Raw genomic sequence first — 21,559 nt, forward strand, 5'->3', positions numbered from 1 at the left:
TCTCTTGATAGGCTGATGCTATTGGCTGGGAACAAGGTTCATTGCAAACTGCAGAAGCCACAGATTGTAATGGTGTGTGCGACCTTCGTTTTAGCCCGCACAGGGAAAAAGTTACAAGCTATAGAAACCGAGACATGATGCACTATCTAGATTTCTGAACGTCGAAACTTGGCCAGAAACTACAAGATTGTGAGGGGACCAGATAATTATGGATTACAAGGCTTGGATATTCTAATACCTTAGGGTGTTTTCGATGTAGGAAACTAAGGTTTTTGGCGATCTTTCACCGCTGTGATTAAAGACACGAGGAGACAGGTAGGAAACACACACTCGATTAGACTCAAATCTTTCTGTGTTTCTTTACTTCAGAACATGATTATCACCGTTAAGAGTAATTGTCACCTAATTGCTTCGTGTTTGGGCTCGATGGAATCAGGAGACTTTAAGCTTTCAAATGATGTATGGCATGAGCGTGTTTATGACGGTTTAATGCTTACAATTTAGGAAAGAAGTCAGCACAAAACGGCGAGTTTATTTACCGTGCAAGGGAACCGTCCGCCCAACATGCAACACTGGGAGAGTTTTAGGTTTTGAAAAGATTGTGGGTAGGCTTATAAAATGTAAATGTAAGTGTCAGTGACATACGGGACAATAACTGGACATGAATCCCCGTCTCCTGGGTGAAAGTCCTAAATACTCCAGTCTAGAGCTGGGTACCGAATTCAATACTTTTTAAGCACCAACTGTATTGCCTACACAGTACACAGTACAAAGTATAAAACAGTATAAACCCAATTTTAATACCTAGAAGTAAATATGGCTAGAAGTTAGATTGGCTGTCTAACTTTACACATCGTAGAGACAGGCAGTAAAAACTATGTTACACAGAGACAACTCAAAAAATAAACAAAAAGATTTGTTAATTTTCTTTTGTTTTATAAAATTAGTATCAAAAAAATATTCTTTAGGAAAGCGTACTGGTAACGGCACTGTGCATGCAAACGCTGATTAAACAGAAAGAGGGCAGTTCACAACCATGTGTGAAGTCCAGTACCTGCAGACGGACGCCAGTTTAGATACATCTGTTCATGACCTGATGCCAAAGGTCCAAGGGGCAAAAAAATATTATTGTAGGGATAATATTAATTAATTCCATAGCACTTTATCAAAGTGCGTCAGTGGGGATCATTACTCTCTAACACCACCAATGTGTAGGACCAACCTGGGTGATGCACGGCAGCCTTATAACGCTCACCACACATCAGTTTGGTGGAGATGGAGGGGAACATGTTTTTAATGGTGGGGAAAACCGGAGCACCCAAAGAAAACCCACACAGACACAGGGAGAACATGCAAACTCCACACAGAAATGCCCGGGACGACCAGGGTTGAAACCCGGTACCTTCTTGCTGCAAGGCCACAGTGCTAACCATTGGGACATGCTGCTTGATGGATGTCTCTACATGTCCCTTTGAACAATGAGCATACTGCATTACTGTATTTTGCAGTGTTCCTTTGTGTGTGTTGCAGTGTGGAGCGGAACAGTAGTCCATCTTCAATAAATGTTCAATAAATTAGTTTTTTAGTTTGGCTGAACCAACACGTCAGATGCAAAGTTAGGAAGAACAGCGGCCTTGATCGACTCCTGCTTGTCTGCATTGCCAGTTATTTACTGTATGTTCTTTTTTTACTTGCTACTTAGTATTCCCCACTGCTATTCATATCATGCTCAGCAATGCAGAATTAAACCTCAAACACTATTCAGCCAGTCTTCCCTCAAGCAGGACGGTTTTTCAGTTCTCTTGTTTCTCTGTTATCTCCAATTCCCCTCAGTGGCTGGAAAAAGAGTAGCTGCCGGCTACCGCTAAGCTAAATTTACCCTGTGTCTTTAGCTGCTACAAGCCGGTAAGCTAACATTAACCTTTGCTTTGCTGCATGCGTCAAGCTGGTAAGCTACTGTAACGTTACCCTGTGTCTTTAGCTGCATGGTACAAGCTGGTAAGCCAATGTTACCTTGTGTCTTTTGCTAAATACAATAAGCTGGTAAGCTAATGTTACCCTGTGTCTTTAGCTGCATGCTACAAGCCAGTAAGCTAATTTTACCCTGTGTCTTTAGCTGCATGCTACAAGCTGGTAAGCTATTCTTACCCTGTGTCTTTAGTTGCATGCTACAAGCCAGTAAGCAAATGTTACCCTGTGTCTTTAGCTGCATGGTACAAGCCGATAAGCTAATGTTACCCTGTGTCTTTAGCTGCATGTTACCAGACTCTAATCTAAGCTATTTCTTTTCTTTGACTAAATTCAATCAATTTCTGAAACACCCCTACTACTGGCACATAGCCCCCAGACCCTTAATGTCCTGCCTTACGCCATCATTTTCCCAAAAGCTCTGTTCACCCGTACACACTGACACACCAAGATGTATAGACTTGGGAGACAGAAACACTGTTTTGATGGAGGGTTTTATCAAAGAGAAAAACTATATAGACAGACATATTTGGTGTGGATGTACTGTATGCACCCATATATAGACAGACATATTTGGTGTGGATGCACTGTATGCACTCGTATGTAGACAGACATATTTGGTGTGGACGTACTGTATGCACCTGTATATAGACAGACATATTTGGTGTGGACGTACTGTATGCACACATATATGACAGATATATTTGGTGTGGACGTACTGTATGCACCAGTAGGCACCCTACTTTGGAAAGTCAGTTGGAAACTTCTCACCAATTCCCACTTCTGTGACCATCGCCCCACTAAATTACTTTTCATACGGCATCAAAGAGCTCCGTTTCCCAATGCATCCTAAACAGACTCCTTATAAGGTGTTTTCCAATTACTCTTACAGACACACAGAGAGAGAGAGAGTGGGAGAGAGAGAGAGAGAGAGAGAGAGGGAAAGAGGGACCTCCCATTATTTCTATCCATCCTAGAAATATGAAAAGTGTCTGGTGTGTGTGTGTGTGTGTGTTTGCGTGTGTGTGTGTGTGTGTGTGTGTGTGTGTGTGTGTGTGTGTGGGGGGGGGGGGGGGGGGGGGGGGGGGGGGGGGGGGTCTTACCTTGCCAGAGTGAGGCCAATGCCATTATCAGCAAATCTAAACAAGAAAGAGAGAATATTATCACTGTAAGCATAGCAGAAGTCCTAGATCTCCAGGGAACACACACGCGCACACACACAGACACAAACACAGACACCCACACACACAAACACACACACATTTCATCTCTGTAATCAAATGTGATAAAAACAACCTGTGCTACCTAAAACTTATAATGAGGGTTTCCAAGAATATTTTGTTGGACTGAAAGTTCAAACTTCACTCTATTCACTCACGTATTCATTTATTTATAATTATTTCCCAGATTGCCAACAAGTGTCAGTAAATACTACAACCATTTTTTCAAAAATCTTCATACAGTCTGCATTATCACCTTGCATCTTGGCCAAACAGTTAGTCTCACCTCCAAAACTCAAAACTTGTCTTCAATACCTTTTACGTTTTCAATGTCTGGGCATTTAGTCCATATGTAATCTCCTTTTGAAAAAGAAAAAATGTAAACAAAAAAATGATTTCTTAAACTCCAGAGCTTGAATAATAATTACAAAAAACATCACCAACATGTAGGCGGAAGTATAATGACTCGTGAGGCCCTATTTTAACAATCTAAGCGCACGGCGGGAAACGCCTGGCGCAGGTATGTTTAGGGCATTTACGGGGGATTAGAGGGTCTGTGCGCCAGTTGCATAGTTCAAAAGGGTTTCACCTTGTGTCTTCATTAATTCATAAGTGTGTTTTAGTTGTCACGTGCAGTAAACCAATCAGTGTCATCTCCCATTCCCTTTAAAAGCCAGGCATGTTTATACCTTGGTACGTTGCTGTTATGATGGCTGATTTGCAAAGACGTGGGCGGGAAATTGATAACCGTGTTGATCTTAAAATAGCAAAGATACTTGTGCTGGACGCAAGATAGGGCCCTACTGTTCAGCACTCTGAGGGTCCCTCCCTCGCTGTTGCATATAGCCACAAGTTCAAATGAACATCAAATTGCATTGTCTTCTCTTTCAGCCGACATCACCTGTTCGGAATGCTTATTAATCCATTTTATTGTAGTGATTCTGCTAGATTTTTTCATGTTTTAAATTTTGTTATGGCAGAAATGCACAAAATCTTCCATCATTATGTTTTGAATGTGCTTTTACAGTAACAAATGAGAAAAACTGTCTTAGCACTTGAACAATATGCAGATATATCGTGCTTTGTGATATATCGTGCTTGAGGTGGTGAAGTGAATGAGAAAAGAGTTCATGGATTTTGGAAAATGTGGCCATTGAATGCATTTTGTGTGAAAGCAATGAATCAAAAAAATGATCCACAGTTTGGTCCACATTGACTTTGTTTTGGCTGACTGTGTGAAGAGTTTTGACAAAGTGACTTCAGTTTTGATCAGTGCCTCTTAGCAATCAAACAAAAACTGTATTTGTAACCAATTTCAGAAATTGTTGTTTCCATCAGTAACTTGGACACAAAAGGACAGAAAAAAAACAAACAAAGTTACCCATTAAAGCTTTGGTGCGTAGTTTCTGTCTCCCCAATGATGAATTCTAAGTACTGACAACACTGTGTGCACGTCCACATGATACAAGCCTTATGCGATCGTATACCCCTCCACCCCTCCTCCACAGTTGCTAGTAGCCAAGGAGGACACATGATGAATTCTTTAGAAGAGATAATTATTTTCACTTGAGATTTTGCGCGCCAAAGTCGTCAGACGTCACAATCTACTGAACATATCCATACTGAGAAATACAGACAGAGTTGTGTGGAGTTGTTAGTCTTCATTAGCTTTGTAGCAACTCATTTGGCAATGGCTTGAATGTAACAGACGTTCATTAATATCAAAAGTTAAGCACTAAAGCTTTAACTATAGTTTAACTATGCAGCAGATTACCATGTCCGGATATTCAATAAAACTCCAATTAAGAAAGGCAGTATCCATTTTGCACATGTGTACAATGTGACCTTTGTGCCATTTTTTTAGAGTCAGTGGTGGTGCAGTAAAAAGAAATTGGGAAAGACTAACTACCACAGTTCCCACTCTGGTGTTTTGGACTGGGTAAAGGAGTGTGTGTACAGCTGACTCGCTGCCATGGTTTCAGACCCAGGTGCCCATAAAACTGTAATATCAATATCACAATATCAATGCATGCATGGGGTACTCACTGGCAGTCGTCCAGCCAGACATCCCCTCCTCTCAGCCAGGCTCCGTGGTCCTGGTTCTTATAGGCCACAAAATGGTGGATCAAAGCGGGAACTCTGGGTTTGAAGGGGTCAGCATCCTGGTGGGGGCCATACCTAAACAATTCAACAACGCAGACATGCCGAGTGGAGAAAGACAGGGTTTAGTTCATGATTTTACATGTATTGTATACTTCTGTTTGTGGACTATATGCAGAGTGGAAAACTCTTACTGTATTTTAACTATTGTATGCTATTTGTATTTCTAGAAAGTGGTCTACTCTAAGTTACTCAAGTTATAATCCTTCAGATTTCAGTGCTAGTTGATTTGATGTTACTGTTAGTTTTAATAATACAGATCCCACAGTTTAAGTTTAAAACAATACATGTAACCGCAAAGATATGATCAACAGCTGCTCTACAGCAGAAGAGGACTCACTGGTGTTTTTGTTCACAGAACCAAGCTTACTGGGCTGAGAGGAGTCATCCAGTCACATTGTTATAGTGATGACAATCAACATCCAATTTAGCAACACACAGCATCTGATCCAATGTTGTGTTCTGCACTACGTGAAATGCACGCCTGCACTAGCTTTTTTTAAGTACTTATGTTCCACAGTATGTCCAAAACATTCAACATTTTAGACATGTAGTTTTAATTCACAGATGGTTGGAACGATGACTTGCATCAACGAAAGAACATTCCCAGGATAATTGCACATGCTAAAAATTGCAAGTTTTGAGAATGCGAGAATTTTTGTGATTCAACCCAAGTCAAACTTTTGTTCAAAAGCATACTTAGGCAGGAAGCGTCACTTTGGCGTTTTGAATGGGAGAGCTAGAGGCACTTTTATGCTAGCCTTGAAATACGAAACCTTGCTCCAAGTATCACCATGGGCTCTACACATGAATTTAGCATTGAGAACATTGTTTATGTTCACAGAGATTACTAAAAGAAGAAGTTTTGAGCAACTCACGTTAGCAGTTGTTGTACACTATCTGCCAATTTCCCAGTCCAAAATAGGTGATCACTGAATACAAATGAAAGGACTCCATAGGCGGAAATGTCATTCTTATATGAGGCTCCTTCTTCAACTACAAGGTCAATATTGTGTTTCACTAACGACAAAACAACAAATTATCCGTACATTTATGTGGAACTAAACTTCGGGAGCGTTCCATCTTTACTCTCCTCCCTCAAATATTTTTGACTGGCAAGATGGACGGTGACCAAAAACAACAACTACAGTAAGTTGAAAAAAAGAAGAACAGGACAGTTGGGTTTAGGAATAGTGACATGCGGGGCACAAACTCTGGTCTCCTCTTGTGTTGTTTTGACCCATCCACCCCCCCCCCCCAACCACTCTCACTATGGGGTATTTTGGGCTTAAATACGACTCTCTACCGTTGTCTTAATAGATGAGAGCAGAGAGTGACCACTGACCAAGCGTCCATATGGCTAATTGATAAGGGTGTGTCTAATAACACATTAACACACTATATATCATGTGGAAACCACACATTGTATTCGTTAAAACATCTCAACTTCAGTTTGGTTTCAAACTCGAACGAATCACATTTTCACACACGTTGCTTGTACTTGTGACAGTGCAATGACAATAAATTTGAATTGAATTGAATTGAATTAATTTTCAGTGATTTGGAATGCTTTGCCATCAGATTTTCCAAAGTTAACACAATTTAAGAAAGCTGTGAAAGGTTTGTTTTAGTCTGTGCAATGTTATCCCTATGGGATGTCTTTGCAAACACCCCATGTAACTCATAATATAATTTTACCTTTCACATTTATTCTGTTGATCTGATATTGTGTGTTATTTGAGTTGGGGCTTTTATTCTCCATTTCTTTTCAGTATTTTAGTTTCTTTATATTTTAAATTGATTATGCATTGAAGAGTGCCAGGATTAAGCCCCTCTGAGGGTTTTTTAAATCTCTCCATCACATTTTTCCTTTTTTATTGATTATTTGTGTATTGAGCTCTCCATTAGGCCAGGCGCTCTGTGAGAAAGCTTCCTTGCAGGGATTTTTCACACTTTGAGGAGCATCTCTGAACTGAATAGGGAGTGGTGTGTGTATGTAGGGTGTATTTATAATGAAGCGATGAGGTCAGGATGACACATTGGTCCGATCACACTCACCACACGGGACCAACTGTTACACAGACTTGCTGTTCTACTTTCCTATATCTTTTATACCAAACACCAACATTTGCCAGTTACAGAACATCAACAGGAAAAATGAACCTGACAAAGTGCACATACATACAAAAGTATACTGGGTGTGGTGGGACTCCAGCTTGTCATGCAGGGTGTTTGTGACTGGGGGGGGGTTCTGACCTGGCTCCAATCAGAGAGAGGAAGGGTCTCTTGTCCTTGTCATTTGCCTGGGTAGTCTTTACTCCGTTATCAAGGATCATTCCAGCCTGGAACAGAGAGAAGAGAAACTATGTGGTCACACGGTAGAATAGAATAGATTATGGAGGGCTTGTATCACGCACTATGGCTTTAAGGACTTGCGGGGACGTTTAGACACAAGTCAGACTGTGTTGATTATGTCTTCTATTGGGCTGCAACAAAAAATGGTGTCCATCTGAAATAATTAAGAATGTAATATTCACTCTTCCAACTCCAGCTGCACTCTAGTTATTATCAGTTCTATTCAAGAACTGACCTATCAGTTGAGCTCAAACTATTATTTTAGTGTCATTTCCTCCCTTCAGGCGAAGAGTATGTAGTGAAGCATGTGTATTGGCTTTTTCCCCCCAATAAATCAGGTTCAGTAGCAAAGGACATGAAATTTTCTTCTGCGGTCCTTTCTAGACTCATGTTGAACAGCCCCACAATGGGTTTTAATTAGCAGTAGAGCAGCAAGATTAAATTAGCTGCAGCTGCTCTAATTTAAATCATCAGTCTTATCTGCTGCTAACTGCTGTTGTCTTGACAGTAGCTGTGTTTGAAACCGTTCCCTAACACGGACATAGTACACTTTGTAGTGGTGTTCTAATTCTCTGCGGTTAATATTATTCACCATAGTCCACTTTAAAATACCCACTAAATGCCCAGCTAATTTGAGCCTACATAAGGTCCTCTATACTAAACCATTTCAGGCAGCGCCTGATGAACTGGTCCACACTTCCTGTCTCGTAAAGGGGCGTGGCCTTGTTTGAAAGTGTACTGAACGTCATGTGGATGGATGAAAAGTTACATTTGTATAATCTATTAATATTTTCTTTTGCGAACATTAGATGTATATGGAGTTAAAAGACATATTTAGCACACAGAGATTAGTTTTGTTTGGGCGTTCACGGACGTCTATTGGCGTTAGTTTGTGCGTGTTGCCAGATCTCGCGAGAGTTTGTTCCTGAGACAGGTCCCAAAAAAGTTAATTTTCTCCTGATGTTTCCATCAAAAAATGCCATGTGAGTGTTGAGAATGTTCTGGAGATATTTGGCTTGTGAAGAATGGATCCATATTGGATTTATTTTGGTGACTAGGGGGCAAAGGACTCGGTCATAATCTGTGCTTACGTTCACTTCCCCCATATGGATCAAAACACTCAGGACCTGCTGCTAGTCTGTTAAAGACGCGTGGCAGTGGTGCACCCTACATTTTACACCCGTTACACAATGCAACGTTGTTGTGTTTTCACAGAGGAGAAGAAGAAGCAGAAGCACTAAAACTGAAAAGGAAAAACAGTAGAAATTTAACATGCAACATACTGTATATCAGGGGTCTTCAACGTTTTCCAGGCCAAGGACCCCCAAACTGATGGCGAGATGGAGCGGGGACCCCCTAATTATATATATTGTATAAAATTGTGTTATATCAAACTGGTCCTATAGTGCCATGTGTAAATGTACCTTGTTATTGTGCATTCAATATTTTCGTTACATTACTCCATATGTAATACACTCTATTACATATGGAGTAATGTAACGAAAGTAATTTCGCCCTGGGATTATTAACGTATTTCTGATTGTGATTCCTCGTTGATGGGACAGGTGTTGTGAATGAAACGGTGCCCAGCTTGAAAGAGCTCCTGTGTGTCGCTGAATGTGTGCGTTGATGACTGAAAGACATCTTCTGCCTCCATTTATCTGTTTACTACAGTGTGTTGAATTCATGTTAATGTGTATTTAAAGACATTTCAATTAGTGGAAAAAATTGTAGGGGGGTGGGGGGAATATAAAAAAAAGTCTAATCAACCAAAACTTTCGCGACCCCCATGTAGTACCTCCGCGGACCCCCTAGGGGTCGCGGACCCCCTGTTGAAGACCCATGCTGTATATAATATACAACCTTTTACTCTCCTTCTGAGTGCTTGCTTTGTTTCTGGGACATATCAGAACTCTTTTGATTTGGATCGTTTACGTGGTGCTGGGGACGCCCTCTTTGTCACACAAATTACCAAAGCACATATCGACGCATCTACTGACGCTATGATGTTTAGTATCCAAAATCTTGTTTGGCCATTCTCTATAGGCCTATAGTTCACTATTTAATTGACACCATGTAGTGAATAGTGAGAGAGTGAATCACTCACATAATGTTGATACTTTTGTTAATTATTATGGTTTATTGACTTACAGAACCTTTTAGCTTAGGTTGTACTGATTTTAGGGATATGAAGCGTTTGGAGATATTGCAAGAAATTAAATCACAATAATTTAACTACCAATGTAGGCATAGGCCGGCAGACAATTTCTATTAAATAGTTCAAAGGGTTAATAGAAGGCAGGGTTGACACGTCCCATTTTGAGGCAACTGGGATCAATCAAGGACTTTAAATTGAGGATAAAATGCACCAAATCAATTTAGTCTCAAATCTCACTTAGTGGAGCTTTACCTATTACCTGGATGGAAACATTCGATGCAACTTCCATACAAGCACCAAAGCTAACAAACATGCTTGCTCTTGTTGTTTCACAGCTCTTAAACGCCATACTCTATCTTTTCCTGACATAAATTACAAACTTTCTAAATGATAAAAAAACCATAGAGAAGCAGTGTGATGCTGCTGTGAACGACCAGCCTGCAGCCTGACACAACCTCTCCTCTCCCTGAACGTCCCGGGGTGGCAGCCTGACATGAGTTATGCTCCCATTACAATGATCCAAATTAAAAGTGAAAAAGGAAAAGAGAGCGAGATGGCAGGGGAAAGAACTCACTGTTGGGCGCGGAGAGAAAGGAGGACGATAACAATAACACTTCCTCTCCAGCAGCGCCTCATAAATCTCTCTATGCTAGAGTGCTGCTGTGCTGCGCTCCGTGCCTCGGGTGCCCTGTCCTCTCCATCCCATCCTCTCCTCTGGCTCGCTTTCTTTCCTTTCTCTTGTCTGTGCTTGATTTTGTTATTCTCACCTTTCGCCTATTGCTTGTCCTCTATTTGTTACTTAACATGTTACATCCCAAACTCTTTTTGTCTCTCAGAGGCTCTTAGTGATGCTGTGCTTTAACAGTAGTAGCTGTCAAAATTACCCCGATAATAGTCTCGCATTGCCATTGCCAAATGCTGGGGGCTAAGTTACAGTAGCTAACGTAAATGATCAAGTCTCCCTTGTGGGGAGCCTTGCCTCCAACACAGAAAATAAACTACAGTTATTATCATTAAACACATATATCTCTGAAGGAGGCAGGAACCATCACTGAGGGAGAAACCATTACTAACTACTAAGCTAACCGAACTGAACAGCGTGTAGACGACTGTGAGATCCAAAAAAAAGTCGCTGAAAGATAGAGATGGTATGAGTTCTCGAGTGAGCTATTGTAGGTTAAAATGCAAAGCAGATATTCAGCTGTTGCAGAGAAGAATCAGACAAAATAAATTGTGTTGAGCTACCGAAGCAAGATGCTATCAGTATTACTGCAGCACGTAAGCCAATCAAGAGGCATGACATCCAAGTCAGTGTAGCCAGTTTCATTGATATTAGTGAAAGCTCCTTTGTGTGTATTATATGTTACGTTCAATTAGGTGTTGAATGGAGCCAGCCTTTCAGACTTCGATCTTGAGTAACCAGGATTGGATGATTTCAAAATACAAGCAACCACCCAAGCCTAGCAGCAAAGCATGTAAAAAAAGACTCCAGACAACGTAGGGGCCACTATTCTGTTTGCAAGTGTGTCACTGAACAGTCTCCTGGTGAGAGTACTTCCACTTTCTAATGTAACATCTGACCTGAGCTGGACCTTGAACACAAATGTCACAGTGAAAAAGGCCCAGAAGCAGCTGTACTTCATCATGCTGCTCAGGAGAGCAGGACTGAGTTGTTGCCCTCTCACCCAGGCCTATAAAGGACCAGAGAGAGCATTCTCACTACAGGCATCACTGTCTGGTATGGCAACACCTAGTCTATATCCATGACATTCCACTTCTAGGATTGCTGGGATTCCGGGAATTCCACCTGATTTCACTCATTTAGGCCGGATATCCTTTCAGTTGGGCTTCCTTTGTGTTAGAGTTATAAACTCTGGAGGATTTATGAGGACTATGATTAACTGCTCCTCAGATCTCTGCAGGACAAATCCAGACAGCTCCAATCAGAGTTTTCTGTTAAACAACTAAAACAACTTTTAAACGTGTTCCACCAAAACAAGTTCCTTCCCGAGGCTATTTTGCGGAGGCACAAAGTGCCGCACAAGACAATCGTGATTGGTTAAAATAAACGGCAGTAAACCAGAGCATGTTTTTCCCCTATGCTGTGATGTATGCCTGACCTTCCTTTGCAGGACTGCGGAGAGCCATAAAGACCGCGAGAGGATTATTGGAAGTAAGCTTCCTTCCATGGATACAATATGCCCACAGCGATGCTGGAAAAGAGCAGAGAGCATCGTTAGAGACTCACTCCACCCAGCTCTCACTCTCTGCTCAGACACAACACCGCACATCCAGACTCAGACACAGCTGAGTGGACAGTATCATTACACATACAACACGATTAGTTTTTTCCCTGCCACAGTCAGACTGATGGCAAAAACAAAATAAAACCCTGCAAAATTCACTTTGATTAAAATGGGCAATAATCCTCAAAAAATATCCTGTTTTGGGGCTGTTTTTTTCTCTCAGTTTGTTCATAGCCAAACTACCCTCCTTCAAGAAGGGAGTGTGACATCATTAACACCCAGAAGAAACACCTACAATATGATGCATTCGAGACTTACCTAATCTTTTAACAACCGGCCTCTGTATGTTTTGTTCCATGGGGGAGAGGGGGCACTCCCACATTATAACTAGGAAAAACCTTTGAGCATCAAACACTTAATTTCCTGCATTCTGGGGATTTTTATGCAACAATTTGTGTAGCACAGGTAGGTACAGTTCCTGTTTTTCCGTCAGATGGTTTATAAATCTTAACAACTTGATGGCAGCTTTAAGTGCACAAGGTTTCGATGGTATGGTCCACTTTAGGGGTGACGTAAATCATTAGTATAGGCAAACAAAAATATAATACACATAAGTTTTGAGCTCCCTGAATGGTTATTTTCCCCTCTTGCAATGTGGGTTCTTTCATATATTTTTAGGACAAATCTACATCTTCAAAATATTAGGAGGAGGAGGGAAGGGAGCATATCTCCTGTATGCTCTGTATCCCCTCTGAAATCTACACCTTTGTCTGTATGGCAATAGTATTTTAAATTGTATTTGTTGGTAATGCTTTTGCCGAGTATATGGTTCAGTGTTTGTAAAAATCCAATTGTAGTTTGAACGCTTTTATTTTCGTACATCTGGCTAGTAGTAATTATGCGTTCCATTTTCACTCAGAAGTCGGATTTTCCGAGGTCAAAGTCAGAGACACGCCCCCTGACCTTGGACCAAACTCAGACAACCTGTCATGGTTTTACGTTTTTGTATGTTCTATCTCCTGTTTTATTTTGAAGTTCCTGTTTTCCTCCCTAGTGTTGTCTTCTTTTACTTCCGGCCTGGTGTTTTCCCGACTCTGACTGTCGGCCCCACCCTGGTGTGTTTCACCTGTTCCTGAACCTAGTGTCACCTGTCTCTCGTTCCACTGTGCATTTAGTCTTTGTGTTGCTCTTGTCTTGTGTCAGATCATTGTATTCTGTTTCGTAGTTGTATTTTGAGTCTACCCCCCAGTTTTGGTTTTCCTGTTGATTTCCTCCACATTCTGGAAGGACTTTTGCCTGCTGCCTGGTGGACAGCTTTTGTAAATATTGACTTTTTGTATAGCACAATCCGTCCTCCGACTCACCCTGTAGTTGGAATGGGCTCTGTTGTTGGTGAACTGGCCCATAGGTGTGTGTTCAGTGTGTCCGGGGGAGTACAGCCCCTCCGAGGGGCCCGTGGGGACATGGTGGAAGATGAACCAGAAACCTGTCTCCTGAGGGATCACATACAAACATTCACAGGCTGTCAACACTTCGGTTTTTATCGATTACTATAAATGTAGAACAGCAAAGAACCCGCTCTAGATTTTTGTACACTCCCACACACATATAGTATTTAATATATGACAAGTAATAAGATAGGAATATAACAATAGTCAATTTTTGATTAATTGATCTGCAAATGTTTTTTGAATTTTGAGGGGGTTAAAGGGTTGTATGGTTGTTAATTAAAAAAAACAATACACTGAAAACACTTTGATAAGGGTATGGACATTTAAAAAACGGTCGGACACAAAAAGCATTTTGCTTCTTCCCGACTCAGGGCCCACAGATTTTGATCTGGCCCGCATATCAATTTAGGTTCACAATAGATTTTGGCCCACCCAGTGTGCTGTGCACCAAACCAAAAACACAGGAAAGAGTTTTTCAAACTGCAGTTATGTGACACTCAAAGCAGAATTTGGCAGATTTGCCGACTTAGACTCAGAAATTCCCCTCCGAAGCACAGTTTTCATAATCAGGCGGGTGACATTATTGATCACACATCAATTTTTTGCTTGATTTGCTAAATTCTACAATGGCTACGGACTTTTTTTGTAGGCTTTATGTTGACATAAATGCCAAAAGCATGCAACCAAAAATGTCTGAGAAAGCCATAAAAAGTTGCAAAACAAACAAAAGTGACAATAGCTACAACACTGTCAAAAAAGGCGACATGCAGTTATACAGTCAAACTTATTTTACTTTTCTGACAAAAAAGAGCTTGTCAATGAACTATACATGTTTGTGGCCCTTGATGTGATGTGAAATACTTTTGTCCTGGATTTTAAGTTTAAGGTTAGTTTCTTATGTTGTTCGAAATAAAACTATTTATACACACACAAACACACACACACACACACACACACACACACACAACTACATCCTCGGCGTTCCCACTTTGCATGTCAGCCTGCCTGTTTTTCAGTTGTTCTTCGCAGCTATGCAAATGAGAAAAGTTATTACATTGGTGAGGAAAAATGCGACTCCATTCCGCCTGACGTATCCTTGTAAGATCCCAGAAGTACCATTTTAATTGGCACTCTATCAAAGGGAACGTGCGGCAGAGCCTGCGTCTGTTGTCTGCTTGATTCTCAAGTTAATAGGAGTACACAGCCATTAATCTGACCTGGCAACGCGATAATGAGACAGACCTCCACCTGGAGAGACATGGGGGGAGAGGGAGGGGAAGTGAGAAACTCACCTCTGAGCCTGCAGCAGCACAGTTGATGAGGTTGTTATTGGGGTTGGCGATCCAGAAAGTTGAAGTGGCGCTGTGTAGATGGAGAGCGTCGGGGAAGGAAAAAGAGAGAAGGAGTTATTGGATTTAACACAAATAATTTGAACCAGTAATGTAGTGGGAAATAAAGGAAAGGGGGGAACACTGCCCTTGAAAACACAGCAACAGTACCTGAGGGAGAGAAAATTACTTAACTAAGTTTTTTACTTACAACAGTGCTGTTTGGTACACAAATGGACCGTGTGTCATGTTATGTAATCTGGGGAGGATATTTGTTCTTGATATCAGATTTCATTGCTTTTCCTTATCACTGATACCTTGGATCTTCAAGGATCTGACTTTTGGATGGATTCAGTCCTGTAAGGTGCAATCAAGAAAATGAATGAAGTTAATCTTTTTTTAAATATTATCTATAATATTATATAGATACAGTGATGTCACATGACAAACAAATTAGTTCTAAAAGGAAATGTAAATGAAATTAAAGCTGCAAGTAGCGTTGGAAGGGCCCTGTGCATCTGCCTGCTTTGGGGTTACTGGCAGACGCCGCTTCTTTCAAATTGTCAACAATGAAAAGGGAACTCCCTGCTCTACATCTGCAAGACTCTGAATCATACAGTTCATCAGCTGTGAAAGGGGGCGTGGACATGTATAGGGGTTGGGTAAAACCTTTATAAATAAAAAAGGAAGTCTCCGCTGAGTTCATTGATAACTCACATAAGACTCTACCTTAAATGGGTCAGTAGTTATAGAAGAGGGCGTGGCTTAACCATAAAGGGGCAGGCCAAACCACCACCAATGAATAAGGAACGCTTTGCTGAGTTCAATAATACCTCACACAGGTCTACGTCAAACACAATATATAAAAAGGGTTGTGGTTTAAGCAAAGAAGGCGGGCCAAACCCTCGCCAATGAAGAAGGAAAGCTCTGCTGAGTTCAATGCCACCTCACATAAGACTCTAACTTAAAAGGTTCAATTGTTATGAGAGGTGCGTGAGCTGAGTAGGTGGGCGTGGCTATAGTATAGGGGGCAGCTCAGTATCACATGAGACCACACATTGGAAGTTCCATGTAAATTGGATGAGGTTCGTCATGTAAGGCTGATTTCCTGTTGGCAGCGGGGGGTTCTGCAACCCGTTGATGTTGCTGTCGCTTCTACGTCACCCCAATTGTTGGTGTGATTGGTTGAAGGACTATCCAATTGCGTCAGAGTCATTTGAACTATGCCCGTTGGTCACGCAGAAAATACAGAGCAGACTCCCTAGACCGGGGGTCGGAAACTCGCATGCGGCTCTTTAGCGCCGCCCTAGGGGCTCCCTGGAGCTTTTTCAAAAATGTTTGAAAATGGAAATAGATGGGGGAGAGAAATATTGATTGTTTTTAATATGGTTTTTGTAGGAAAACAAACATGACACAAACATTATTAACGTTTTTTCAATGCTGTAAAAATGTGTAGAATAAATGTTACATTTTAACATTTCTGTCAACGAAGATTTACGTCATAGCCTGCAACACACGTTTCTATCAGTAAGGCGGGATGCCAGGCAGGTGGCTGTTGTAAACAAACCGGCGGCTGTGTGATGGGCCATGGATCCCAAAGAGTAAAAGAGAAAAATAACTGAGGAGAACAGAGGATTCAACGTTTCTTGGACCGAATCATTTGCATTCATTGTCAATGCGGAAGGACTGCGTGAATGTTTGCTCTGTAGCGAGAAGTTGTCAAAAAACGAAAAGAGCAATGTGGAAAACATTTTCAGGGAAGGCATGCTCCACTGCAGCCATGTTCCCAGTAGGGAGTGAGAAAAAAAGTGCGATTGCATTACTTCTGGAGAAATTAGAGGAGCACAAAAATAGATTTAAGAAGTGGATTGCATCTCCAAACTCCACTACTGCCGCAAGTTTTCTTGCAATCCGGGAGATAATAATACGTGGCAAACCTTTCAAAGATGGTGACTACATGAAGGAGTCATTTATCAACATATCAGAACACCTATTTGCAGACTTCAAAAACAAAACCGAGGTAATACAAAAAATTAAACACATGCCTCTCTCCGCTAACACAGTGAAGGAAAGGGCTATTAAAATGGCAGGCAACATCACCGATCAACAAATCAAGGACATTAATTCCGCGCCAGCATACTCAATTGCCTGTGATGAGTCCTGTGATGTGATCGATATTGAACAGACTGCGCTTTTATGCAGGTATGTGAACTCTGATGGCCTGCAAGAAGAAATGATCCAATTAATACCACTGAAAGGCCAAACACGGGGGGAGGACATATATGAGGCTGTGCTGAAGTGTTTAGATGACAATGGGATAAACACCAACCACCTGATTTCAGTGGCTACAGATGGGGCACCCAGCATGAGAGGATCAAAAAGGGGGTTTGTGACTTTGATACAGAAAGCATTGGATCGAAATCTGCTTGCATTCCACTGCATCTTGCATCAAGAGGCACTGTGTGCACAAACATTCCCATCGGAGTGTATGGCAGTGATGAACCTTGTGATCGAGATGGTGAACAAGATAATTGGAAAAGCATTGAACCACCATCAGTTCCGTGCATTGCTTGATGAAGTTGACAGCGAATATTCCGATCTCCTGCTACACAATAAAGTCCGATGGCTGTCCAGTGGTGAGGTTTTGCGCAGCTTTGTCGCTTGTTTAGAGCACGTGAAAACATTTCTGAAAAGGAAAGGCCTATACTACCCGCAGCTTGAAGATACCGAGTGGCTCAAATGCTGGAAGCTGTTCTATCATTCAAGCGCGAGCTGACTGTCTTTGCCAAAGATGTACAGCGAGTCACGCTCTCCCACTTCCCCTCCCTGAGAGAATTCAAAGAAGTCCATCACGATCACACACTCAACGGTGATTATTTGCCAAATGCGATTGTTGATATGCAAATTGCATTTGGGAGCAGATTTTAAGAGTTCCGAAAGGAAAAAATGACACTGTCTTTCCCTGTCACACCCCTGGAGATTGACCCGTCCTTGTTGAGCACATTTCCAGGAGTAAATCAAGCTAACCTTGAAACGGAAATGGCTGATACAGCCGACAAAGATTTATGGGTGTCCAAATTGAAATGTCTGACAGCCGAGCTTGAAGACGTCACTCGCCAGAAAGCCCAACTCACCCAAAGCCACAAATGGAGTGAAGTTGATAGCCTCCCAACACCCGAGAAACTTGTCTATGACACATGGAATGCTCTTCCTGACAGTTATAGGAACATGAAGACATATGCATTTGGAGTTTTATCCATCTTTGGATCAACATACCTGTTTCAGCAGATTCTCAAACATGAACTACATCAAATCAAAATATCGCACCCGCCTCACAGATGAGAGCTTGCAGTCCTGCGTCAAGATTAAAGTTACATCTTACATGCCCAATGTTGAGAAGCTGAACAGTGATGTCCGAAAACAGAAGTCACATTAAACGGGTAAGAACACAATCCAGTCATAGGCACATTTTTTGTAACAAAGTGGCGGTTTTTATAAAGTGATATCAGATTTTTATCAGTATATATTTGGAATGACACTTAGGGATATTATTGTGTTTTGTTGCTCAGGTCCTAGCATAGCTGCGTTGGTTTCGTGTCAAAAGAGAACAGGATGCGGCTTCGTTTTACTCTGGCACTGACTTGCTTGGCATTTGCACAGACCTCAAACTTGAACTGTATTTATTGGATTTTATAAACTTTACCTTTTCAAAAGGCTGATGTTTTATTTTTTTAAATGTAGGCTGCCTTTTATTGCACTCTGTTGCCCAGATAAGGGGCATGTTATGCACATTCCGTTTTGTTGTTTTTTTGAATCCTCAAAATAAAAACAACATCAAAAATCTTATTTCTTTATTGCATTTCTTTAATTTCATCAAAGCAATAAAACATAACTCATTAATATTGTAATGAAGTTAAACTTGAGGAGGCATCGCACAACAGAGTAGTCACGTGGTGCGTCATTCTCTACAGGATGCACTGCAGGAAAAATAAACATTTAATCATGAAGGCTCATTATGTATTTGTAGTTAACTTAGTCATTTCAATAGTAGGTAGTAGGCTCACTATAGGTACATACAGCATGTGTTGCCTTGAATATAAGGCTTCTATAAGGCTTTTTATTTTTTTGCGGCTCCAGACATATTTGTTTTTTGTTTTTTTAGTCCAATATGGCTCTTTCAACATTTTGGGTTGCCGACCCCTGCCCTAGACCAATGCTCAATGTCAAATCTATTGAGCTGTGTTTTATCTGGTGATGGCCAGACTATAATGTCCACTACATAAAGTTACAGCCACTCCAACTTGGAACCGGTTCTCAAAGCCCAATCCTGAATATACAGCACGCTCCTCTACCCATCCGCCCCTGCAGCAGCTCCGTTTGGAGGGGAAAGGAATTAGCTGTGGTGTAATCAATGTCTGAGCCAGCCCTAATCAAAGTTCAGTCCCTCAGGCTGTGTCTCATCTGTTCTCTGTCAGACAGGATGAGAGGGAGGACCGTCTAACACAGACAGAGGAGAGAGCGACACATTTGTCTCTTTTAGAGGAGCCATTTTTCTTTGATCGGTTAAAGTGCCCATATTATGCTTATTTTCAAGTTCATAATTGTATTTGGAGGTTGTACCAGAATAGGTTTACATGGTTTCATTTTCAAAATCCCCATATTCTTGTCATACTGCACATTGCTGCAGATCCTCTTTTCACCCTGTGTGTTTAGGTCTCTGTTTTAGCGACAGAGTGAGACATCTCACTTCTATACTGTCTTTGTTGGGAGTCGCACATGCGCAGTAGCTAGGTAAGATCAGCTAGATAACTCGTTCTCCAATTTAGGATTAGCTGGGAGACTTCTTCTAGACGAGGGGCACTTGGGGAATACCTGCACAACAGGGGCATGGCAGTAGTTCTTATTTTTTATTTTATTTATATTTTTTTAAGATTATTTTTTGGGGGCTTTTCCTTTTATCATAATGACAGTTGATAGACATGAAAGGGGGAGAGAGATGGGGGGATGACACGCGGCAAAGGGCCCTAGGTCGGACTCGAACCCGGGCCGCTGCAGGACCCAGCCAACATGTAACATGTAAGTAGTTCTTTCACAGATTAAGGTGAACTAGTGTGTGTTTTAGCAGTGTTGTACCATTGAGAACTAGCTAGCATGCTAGCACTAGCATGCTACGGTGACACCTCACCTTTTTCCAAGTGTGTATGCGTGTGGAAGCACCAGAGACACAAAATAACACTTCAAATCCCAGAAAAAGCAATTTTTTATAATATTGGCACTTTAACAGTAATGGTGTCAATCTAACGTCTGCCAGCAACGGCTAAAATTAATATCTCCTGATGACAACCGTAAAATAAGACTACTAATTTTTTTGTCAAATATTGTCAATGTTTAAGGTCAGAAATGCTTTATGTTATCTACCTGTTCAAACTAAGCACACTTGCACATTATCGTGAGTAATAAATCCCATTCTCAGAGATATACTGTATATTTCAAAACCTGGGCCACTAAAATCACCAAAGCGAAAATGTTTTTGTGTAATATGGGTGACACACCAAACAAACACACACCAGACACTAAACATGCCACTGATCTGTTGCCAGTTCCCCTATAGCTGTCAGTGTGCTTTATGTCACCCCCAAACCTGCATGCTTCATCCTCACATGTTTAAATGACTCAGACATTTCCAGACAAAAGCTGCAGCCTCAAATTACAGAGTGTTGTGACTGCTGTCTATCGGAGAGGATCCAGGCCTGGACGCCCGCATGCAGCAGCTCAGTCTAGTATAGGGGTGCACAGTAAGCCACATACCTAGTGTTCACAACTGAACCTTGTTATGCTGACCTTGTCATATTTGTGTCCTTGTGTCAAGTTTCTTTTGTTTTGAACTTCCCGTTTTATTTTGAAATCCACTGTTTGGTTACATCCTTGGTCAAATGTCATCCCATCTTTATTTGTTAGCCTGGTTTTCTGTCATGTCTTGTGATTATGTTATTGTTGGTCTTGTCTTGATATGTTCTGTTTTCTAGTTCTCCGTATTCTTGCTCTCTGTGCCTTCTTGTTTAGTTTTACTTCCTGCCTTTGTTTCCCTGCCCTTGTGATTAACTGATGTCTTCCACCTGTTTCCCAGCCCTTGTGTCACTGCCTCTTACCTCGTTACCTTCTGTATTTAGTCTTGTTTTTCCCCTTGTCCGTTGTCAGACCATTGTTGTTTCTGTTTGGAGTGTCTACCTGGTTTGTCTACCTACTTAATCTTGGTGTTCCTGTTATTTCTGTTTTGTAGTTCGCCTCATTTTTTATTTTGTGGCCTGCTGTTTTGCTGGACACCCTTTGTTGGTTTGTACTTTGTTTATGTTTAATAAATTTACTCGCCACATCTTCACCCTGATAAAGCTTACACCAAACGACTTCTCAAGTGATTCCACTGTCGCAGACTAACTTTCAATATCAGAATCAAATCCTGAGTCCTGCTAGAGTCGGGGCGCTCCCATCGTCTCCATCGCTTGGTGCAAGGTCATAAAACTCCACCAGTCAGTCTTTTCCCTGTCTTTTTCCGTATGTTAAATCTTGTGAACATTGTCAACAACCAATGGTTGAGCTCCTTCCACCACCAAACAGGAAGCAGCAATCGGCTAGAGCCAGTGTTGTTTATGGTTGCTATTGCGCGTAAGGTAAA

The 21,559-nt window shown here is 41.4% G+C and overlaps 1 protein-coding gene across 2 annotated transcripts in view; it reads right to left on the bottom strand.

Moving 5' to 3' along the window:
- cemip (cell migration inducing hyaluronidase 1) overlaps positions 1–21,559 on the bottom strand; it is a 225,213-nt gene that overhangs the window by 32,645 nt on the left and 171,009 nt on the right. For both annotated transcript variants that reach the window (XM_034867622.1, XM_034867632.1), the window contains exons 15-19: positions 14,851–14,920; positions 13,472–13,600; positions 7,605–7,690; positions 5,235–5,366; positions 3,072–3,107 (exon numbers count right to left, since the gene is read on the bottom strand). In XM_034867622.1, the coding sequence (XP_034723513.1) occupies positions 3,072–3,107; positions 5,235–5,366; positions 7,605–7,690; positions 13,472–13,600; positions 14,851–14,920 (453 nt within the window). The remainder of the gene's footprint in view (positions 1–3,071; positions 3,108–5,234; positions 5,367–7,604; positions 7,691–13,471; positions 13,601–14,850; positions 14,921–21,559) is intronic.

Source organism: Etheostoma cragini, chromosome 1 (assembly GCF_013103735.1).
Source record: "Etheostoma cragini isolate CJK2018 chromosome 1, CSU_Ecrag_1.0, whole genome shotgun sequence".
In the NCBI taxonomy this organism is placed as follows: Eukaryota; Metazoa; Chordata; class Actinopteri; order Perciformes; family Percidae; genus Etheostoma; species Etheostoma cragini.